This window comes from Microtus ochrogaster, unplaced genomic scaffold, assembly GCF_000317375.1.
Source record: "Microtus ochrogaster isolate Prairie Vole_2 unplaced genomic scaffold, MicOch1.0 UNK121, whole genome shotgun sequence".
NCBI lineage: Eukaryota > Metazoa > Chordata > Mammalia > Rodentia > Cricetidae > Microtus > Microtus ochrogaster.
The window spans coordinates 688707-697840 of NW_004949219.1; the positions used below are offsets into that span (position 1 = coordinate 688707).

General features: G+C 50.7%; 1 protein-coding gene across 1 annotated transcript in view; it reads right to left on the reverse strand.

The window, feature by feature from the left end:
• Panx1 (pannexin 1) overlaps nt 1–6159 on the reverse strand; it is a 46242-nt gene extending 40083 nt beyond the window's left edge. Inside the window, exon 1 of the mRNA XM_005371694.3 lies at nt 5603–6159. Within this exon, the coding sequence (XP_005371751.1) occupies nt 5603–5783 (181 nt within the window). The 5' untranslated portion in view covers nt 5784–6159. The remainder of the gene's footprint in view (nt 1–5602) is intronic.
• Nucleotides 6160–9134: the final 2975 nt, after the last annotated feature.

Here is a 9134-nt window from a genome sequence, read left to right on the forward strand (position 1 = left end):
AGGAAAGGAAAGGAAAGGAAAGGAAAGGAAAGGAAAGGAAAGGAAAGGAAAGGAAAGGAAAGGAAAGGAAAGGAAAGGAAAGGAAAGGAAAGGGAAAAACCTGAACTAAGACTGACTGCTAAAAACGCAATCACAGCAGCTGGTAGTAGTCACTAACAGCTATGACCAAAGCATGCAGAGTAAAGGGATAAGGGCTATACAGATCCTTGCCTAGCATGCATGAGGCCTTGGGTTCAATGGAGGTAAATAACAAACAAAACCAATGAACAGGCCACTTTAATGACCCACGATGACTTCTGCCTTTCAGACACTTCGCATACTGTGCAGAATGAATGCCAACAGGTGGCACACGTGCCAGGTGCAGAATGAATGCCAACAGGTGGCACACGTGCCAGGTGCAGCCACCACCGAGCTTTGGTTTTCCCATTCATGCTCCCCAGACTCTGGTTCTGATGCGAAATGCATTTAATTGACAAACCAGCATAACCCAGGAAGAGAACAGTCAGGCATTACTGTATAGGAATAACCGCCCCCCCCAAAAAAAAACAAAGCAGTGAAAAGAGCCCTAAAACAGATCCACCTACCCAAAGATAAGTATAGGAAAATCACTGCCCATCAGTGGCCTAGTGTCTTAGTCAAAGTTATTACTGCTGTGATGAGACACCATGACCAAAGCACCTTGAGGAAGAAAGGATCTGTTTGGCTTACTCTCCATCATCACTGTTCATCACTGAAGGTCTGGGCAGGAATTCAAACAGGGAAGGATCCTGGAGGCAGGAGCTGATGCACAGGCCACAGAGGGGTATACTTGCTAGCTAGTTCCCAAGGCTTGCTAATCTTGCTTTCTGAGAGCACCCAGGACCACCAGCTCAGGGATGGCACCATCCACCATGGGCTGGGCTTTCCCACCTCAATCATTAACTTAAAAATGCCCTACAAGCTTGTCCGCAGCCTGATTTTTATGGAAGCACTTTCTCAATTGAGGCTCCCTCCTCTCCAATGACTCTAGCTTGTACCAAGTTAGCATAAAACTAGCCAGCACTCCTAGGCTTCCCAGCAAATGGTAGTGAGAAGATATCAATACAAGTTTTGATATCGTATTGAAAGAACAAAACAGATTGAGTGGTAAATGTGAAATAAAATCACTGAAGATGGTCAGGAAAAAGAATAAACAGATAGTATTCTAGTAATAATGAAGTTGAGAAAAATAAAATCGGTTTTTAAAATTATTTGTACAATCATTTCTTTATCTGTGAGTGTGTGCGTGTGTGTGCATGCGTTGTGAGTGTGTGTGTATGCCAGAGGCGGCGTGTGCTTCTGTACACATATGAAGGTCAGAGTACTTTGCAGGAGTCAAGCCTGGACAGGTCAAGGCATGCGCTCTTATACTTGGCTGAAATACGAACTTAGGATCGCAAAGTCATTCTGGGAGGTGAGTTCATCTTTCTGGAAACCGATAGTGTTCTCATCTTTCGCTCAGTGAGGGGAAAAGGGAAGCATTTGCCAAGATTATTACAAGCCAATGTGTCAGAGCTGAATCTTAGTGGCTGACACAGGGGACTGTTCAGCTGATGTGTACGGGGTTCATCCGCCATTAGAAGGCAGCGAGGGGTGAGATGGCTCTCTGAGCCCCAGGCCCCACATGAAGGAAGGGGAGAAACCCCTTTTGCAAGTTGTTCTCTTAGCAACACTCATGCACGTGGTGTGGTAGTGTGTACCCAGACACACAGACACAGTAAGTACATGGAAGCACACAGAACAACAACAAGGTGACACTTGCGTTACGACATAAAAAGCACCCCAAATGTACTAAGTAGAGGAAATAGGTTACTGTGGCAGGGGCCTGCCTAACAAGTACCATGCATACACAAGGCTGCGAAGGGAGAAGAGGGCCTATGAAGTTCCCACATATCCTCTAGAAACACAGATAAAGTCAGACACCTGTGCCAGAGGGCTTTCCTGACCTCCATACCCTCTTCCCAGTGCTTTGATGCTGAGTGTGAGCTGAGGATGTGTGAGCCCAGGATGTGAGAGCTGAGCCGAGGATGGGAGAGCCAAGAATGTAAGAGCTGAGGATGTGCAAGCCGAGGATGTGTGAGACAAGGACGTGTAAGCCGAGGGTGTGCGACCTGAGAATGCTCAAGCTGAGCTGAGGGTGTGTGAGCCAAGGACGTGAGAGCTGAGGGTATGCGACCAAGGGTATGCGAGCTGAGGATGTGTGAAGGGAGGTCGTGCAAGCCGGTGATGTATGAGCCAATGACGTGTGAGCCGAGGGTGTGCGACCTGAGAATGCTCAAGCTGAGCTGAGGGTGTGTGAGCCAAGGATGCGTGAGCTGAAGGTGCGTGAGCTGAGGATGTGCTGTTATTGGGAAGCTAAGGATCACTCTCCGCTCACACAGACAGCAGCTCTTTGCAGCTGATGGGACAGCTAAGGGACAGGATTATCTTGCCTCACAGACCCCTCCCCGTTGGGGAGGTCTGGCAGCAGGCAACTCCACAGCTGTGAGAGCTACTTGCTGTCATCTCAGCAGGCTGAAAATCAGAGCAGACAGGCAGAGTGGCCAGCAACCTCAAAGCCTTCTCTGAGACCATCCAGCACACACTGCACAAGACTGAAGCGAGGTGAGAGAGGAGCAGGGTGAGCGCCCGTAGGGCACTTGGCGCCAACTCTCCCTTCTCCACCCCCAGTTCACAATTCCATTCCAACTGTCTTCCACGGAGTGAAGCATTAGAAGCAACCACAGCAGCTGCCCAACTGAGCTCTGAGTTCTTACATTCCGGGAAACTACAATCTTCAAAATGTGATCCAGGACTTGGAAGTTAAGAGCATTTCTGAGCAGCTCCTTCCAGAGGGTGTGTCTGTAATTGTCCTCACTGTAAGGTCAGTTAGGACCAGTGAGCAGTCCCAGCCCCAAGTGTCTGCAAAAGCCATCAAAGCTACCTCAATCATGACACACTCTACAGTCCTCAGGAATGGATCAATCAGACTAAGTACTGGCTATGTGACAGACACATAGACAGGCTATGTGACAGACACAAGTATTCCAGACAAGAGAGTGGGAGGGGTAAGGGCCAGGAGAGGGTCACTCAGCCGTACTTGGAGCTGCCAAGTCCTGCCCCACACTTCCGGGGCTGTCCTTCCCAACAGTGTGGTGGGCAAACTGCCTGCTTCATTTAAACAGCTCCACCATCCTTGGTTGTTGCGATTAAGGTTTCCATTGCTGTGATAAACACTGTGACCAACAGCAACTTGGGGATACAGGGTTATTTCAGTTTACAGTTCTGATGTCAGCCTCTATCACTGAGGGAAGTCAGGACAGGAAATCAGGGCAGGAACCTGGAGGCCACGGAGAAGTGCTGCTTCCTGGCTTGCTCCCCGTGGCTTGATCAGCCTCCTTTTTTATACATCCCAGGACCACACACCCAGTGGTAGCGCTCTGTTCAGTGACCTGGGACCTCCCACATCAATTATCAATCTGGTGCGGGCCTTTTCTCAACCGAGGTTCCCCCTTCTATGACTCCAGCTTGTGTCAAGTTTTCATAAAACTAGCCAGCACACTGGGGTTATTACAATTATTACAATATTCATTCTCATCCTTCTATTGGGTTTTTTTTTCATTTGATGGCACACAGTTAAACTACACAAAATTAATCCTTGATTGTGAATACTGATCTCCTAGGACTTTCTGTGGGGGTTCATTACACACCTGTCTTCCTCTCCAAAGGCTTGAGCCCTCAGAAGACATGGCCATCTGCCTGAGTGTTCGCCTAAGAGCCAGCCAGCCTGGTGCTCAGGAGTTCCCTCTGCCTTATCCTGAAATCACACGGGTGGAGGAATGTCACCTGGTAGCAGATTGGTGTCCAGTGGGATGGTAAACTCCTGCTGGTAGAGAGGGTCATGCCTTGAATCCTTTCCTATCCCCCACAGGGCACAGTGGAGCACATACACAGCCTAAGCAGAGTCTTGCTGGCTGGACCCACTCCTATGTCCCCCAAGATGCCTCTCACACAGTACATCCATCTGCACCTGCGTAACAGACCCCAGCTCCAGGTGCCTCAAGAGTCCTTCTAGAAGGGGGACTTCACAGAGAGTGACCAGCTCCTCCCTGTTGGCCTCTGCCGACACCAGGTGTCCAGGACTTGCGTCTTTATCACAGGGACATTTATTCCCAGGATTCTGATGCCTGGCACTTGGTTCAGTCCATAGCTGGAAGCCACAGAGACTATCATCAGCCTCCAAGTGACTTTGTGGTTTCCCTTTCAGCGGGATCATCCCTGCCCGAGAACCAGGAAAACCCACAGCTCACTCTGCACCCTTGCTTCAGCGACTTTCCACCACAGTGTCAAGGAGCTGCACCAGCCATACCCTTCCTTTTCCGCCCAAGCCCTGCCTCGACTCCAGCTTCCACCGGCACCTCAGCTCACTCAGGTGTACAGACGGCCTCGCTCTCTTCTCTCCACAGCCCATTAAAATCTAGGTACCCAGCTGTTTCCTATTGCTCCCCCGTCTCTCAGAAGGGCTCCCCTTTCCTTCCTCCACACAGCCCCCATCCATGCACAAGACCTCAACTGATGCCATAGCTCAGGGCAGTCACATGTCCAGATCCTCACTCCCTTCCTACTTCCAGAACCAATGTACTCTCACTATCACTTTCTGAGTGCTGTTTTCGACCAGTCTGCCAATCAATGGCCTCCCAATCCCAGGTGAGTGAGCAGGTGCCTCTCTGTAGTAACGTGACCCAGGCCCTCATTACCCTAAGCTCCTAGAGCCTCCCCTCCCCCAACGAGCTCCACCCCCCCCCCCTTGGCTGTCACAGCCCCCTGACAAGCATCTCATTTGGGTCACTCCACACTCCACCCACCCTGGCACAGACACTCTACAAGGTCATGCCCCACCTGCAGTGCCGCTGCCCCCACTCTCCGCACACACACTACTTACCTGCAATTCACACACTGAATGTCAGGGTAGCTGGTAAGTAAGACCACTCACTCTGGCTCATGATCCCGCCCCAAACATTAGACTTTGGATTTTGCATAACTATTAAGATGAAATGATAGTTTATATGAAGAAGATTAAGTCATTTCTTCAACTTTCATTCACAGCAAGGCCTAGGTGAAGGACCTCTTCCACCTCCAACGGTATTACTCCCCATCACACACCACCCTAAGACAGGCCCCAAGGATCACTGAAAAGCACAGTGACACGGACCGCTTGTCTTTACATCCTTCCTGGAGCCACTCGGGAACTTCCTTGGTGTGAAATTTTAGGTGACTGACTGCACAATTTCTGGGGAGAGGAGTAGAAAAAGACACTCTTGGAACGTCTAGCTGCAACAGGCTGGATGTGAACTCCAAGCCACAACCATGAGGCGGGAGACAAAGGAACTGCAGGGAGGATGCTAGCAGGGTCAACAGAGGTACCCAGATTGCACATAGGCAAAATAAGTCTTTAGTCTCAAATCCGGTATGAGCAGGATGGCTACATTAGGAGGGGCGTGAGGAAATGCCGGCTGTGTGCAATGAGATCTCCCCTTAGCGGGCCCTGCCAACCCCAGACAATGCCAGCCTAGCCCAGGCCGCCCCTGCGCCCCCCCGGCCTCACCGATGGAGATCTCCTGAGCGAAGGCCAGCGAGATGAGCAGCAGAGGCAGACCCACGGCGATGCATGTGACCATCTTATCCACCGCTAGCTCCAGCCGCAGCCCCTTGAATTTGGGCTCGGTGGGCTCCTTCAACAAGAAGTCCGAGAACACGTACTCCGTGGCCAGGTGAGCGATGGCCATGGTTACGGAGCGCAGGGTGCCGCAGGACTGACAGCTGGAAAAAGGCGCGGGTGCTGCCGGCAGCCGTGGAGAGGCGCCGAGTCCTCGCGGTCACCGGCCCGGCTCGCGGCTTCCGCTTTCCCTTCCCGGGCTCCCGGGCGGGCCCAGCATCGCACCGCCTAGACAGTCTCGGGGCGACCGCCTCGTAGGAACCGCACGGGAGCCGCAGCTGCGTGGGACCGCCCCCAAGCGGCGCAGGGCGCACGAGCTCCTGAGCTGTGGCTGCAGTGATCGCACCCGGTTCTCAGCCCTCGCGGCACCAGGCGCGCGGTACACCAGGACTTCGGCCTCTCTGCGCGCGCAGGGGCAACAAGGAGCCGGGAACAAAGCACTTGGCCCCAGTGGCCACACCAGGTCGCAGCCGTACTGCACGCCCGGCTCAGGGAGCCGAGATCTTCCGGAACCTGCGCGGGGAAACCAGGTACCCAGGCGAGCAGTTTCCGGAAGCGCGCTTACGCGGGCGGGGTGGGCGCGGCCACACCAGGACCCTGGAGTTCGGACTGGCGAAGGATCGCCCCACCCTGTTGCCTTCAGGACAGACACGCCCCTCCCATCCCTCTGCTCCCAACTCTTTAACACATAAAAAATTTTAAAATGTGGTTTTTTTCCCCTTTTCTTTTTTTTCAGTCCTTTCTGTTGGCAGCCCCTTCCCCTGAGCACGAGCTAACCCCTTTCCACGCCTTGCCTACCATTGTGTGGGCGTGTGATGCTGAAGATGAACCCACGCCTACCTCACTGCCCAAACCAGCGCTCTACCACAGCACCACGCTCCAAGGTGCAATCCCACTTCTGTAAGAGCTTCAAGGAACAGCCTTTAATAATCAGGCGATGTTGAGCGAAAGTATGCTGCAGAGAGGGTCCTGGACCTTTCCAGAGTTCAGTGAGGGGGGGGGGGAGAGAGAATGGGGCCTGCAGTGTGTGACTGGTCTCAGGCCCAGCCCTCTCTGCTCAGTCCTGGTGCTGCAAAGGCCACAAAGGAGTGGTCACAAAAGGTGGGTGTGTGGTGTTGAGTACCTACAGAGAGCTGCTTCTGAAAGGAGATAATGAGACAGTCAGGAAATGCTCCAACCATTCGCTGCCTTGAAAGGTGAAGGGGCAGGCCTGGACAGCTTCTCTGGGTGTGTACATCAGCAGGATCTCAGGGGTAAATCCAAGGCCCACACGCACGCACCTCCCCACCAGACTAGTCCTAAAGCCTTCAGAGACTTCACTCTTTACCTCGACCTCAGCTGCTGCTGACTTCCACATTCCCCAGGCCATTGCTGTTGGTGCTCGTCCAAGACAGAAGCCTGGTGCTTCAATTTTAGCTTTCCCAACTCTCTTGACAACTGCCCCAAGTAAGTCTGAATTTCTGTGCTTCTTTTTGGCAGATCTGATAGCTCCCCACCTGCACAACCAGTAACAGCGCCCCAATTTATCCCACTGCCATCTAACTGCTTGCAGGAAGATGCTCTCCGAGCCAGTTGTCAAGTGTGGGGAAATAAAAGTGACATACTCATGCTTTAATTAATTTCATCCAAACAGTCAAAAACCGAATGACTGTCACCTAGAATGTTTTTAAGTGGCCCAGTTCCCACTCCTCTGTCCATTCCTCCCAAGGGTGTGGTATGGGACAGTGATGGGCTAGGCTAGCGGGGCATAGGAGGGTGAGTCTGGGGCAGGCAGAGCGGGAATGAGTGTTTTCAAGGAACCAATAAGTCATAAGTGTTCTTCTCCCTGTCAGGGTCAACGCATCCAAGAGGGGAAATGACCCCTTTTGGGGACCATCTCATGGCCCGCCCCCTAGTTGGAAATACTCTTGGTGCTTCCCTCCCAACTCTCTGGCAGCCAGTTCGCCCTGGGCAGGTGATAGTGGTTACTTGGATATCTGCTCTGTAATCACACATGAAACTTCGGAGTTTCTAGGTTGAGTCTCGGTAATTTTATAAATGACCTTCCTTGCTGGCAGGTTTTGTGCATTGGTTAGAACATCAATCAAAGACTGATGAACTTGAAACAGAGACAAGAGAAGCTACTGGGAACTGGGAAGAAGAGAATGTGACACTCGTATGGGGTCAAAGGTGAAAAGACGAGCACAGAGTCTGAACTTTTTTCAGTAAATAGTGTTTGGAGGGAAATAAACAGACAGTTCTACCTTAAACACTCCCAGCAAAATCCCAGCAAAATTTTTCACAGACCTCGATAGAACGGTACTCAACTTCATATGGAAAAACAAAACACCCAGGATAGCCAAAACAATCCTGTACAATAAAAGAACTTCTGGAGGCATCACAATCCCTGACTTCAAACTCTACTACAGAGCTGCAGTGCTGAAAATAGCCTGGTATTGGCATAAGAACAGACAGGAGGACCAAATGGAACCGAATAGAAGACTTGGATATTAATCCACACACCATGATTTTTGACAAAGAAGCAAAATAAATAAAATGGAAAAAAGAAAGCATATTTAACAAATGGTACTGGCATAACTGGATATCAACATGTAGAAGAATGAAAATAAGCTGGGCGGTGGTGGCTCAGGAGGCAGAGGCAGGTGGATCTCTGTGAGTTTGAGACCAGCCTGGTCTACAGAGCTAGTTCCAGGACAGGCTCCAAAGCCACAGAAAAAAAAAAAAAAAAAAAAAAGAATGAAAACAGGTGAAGATGAAACACTGCTAGCAGGTCATTTTCCCTCCCCCTTTTTTAACTTTCTCTATTCTTTGAGCTGTTGGTTGGGTGAAATTAGCATCTTGTTCTTACTCCATCAGTCCTCAGTCTTGCCCAGCCCTATTTTAATTCTCTTGCTGCCTTTTGATTTAGTCAGCGGGGAGACTTGTCTGCAGTCTGTCAGGATGTGCCTCTGCAGGATGAAAACCAGAGAGAAATTCTGAAAGTGCAGTGTGAGATCAGGACAGATGGCCGGGAAACGTTTTCACTCTTATTTCTTCTAGGAAAGTCTGGGCATCTGGAGTAAAACCTTCTTGTCAGATCTTTTGCCATGTTGCTCAAAACTTTCAAGAAATAATAATAAACAGCAGAGAGACACTCCATCTTCTGTCCAGAGTGGCACCCGTTGAATGCTATAGATTGCAGAGAAAAGCTTAGGGTTCATGGGGTCCTCCTCCTACACAGTGACAAACTCACTAGCATGCTGACCACTTCTGGCTGAGGAAGAAAATCAAAAAACACATTTCTAAATATAAAGTTTGTATCAGCTCTCCAGCCTGTGCGTTCTCACTCTTGAATGTAGAACTTCCTCTAAACAGACTTCCAGCAACAAGAGTGGAAGGGCCACTTCCCCCTTCAACTCTACAGGGTGGCCTTCAACTCTAC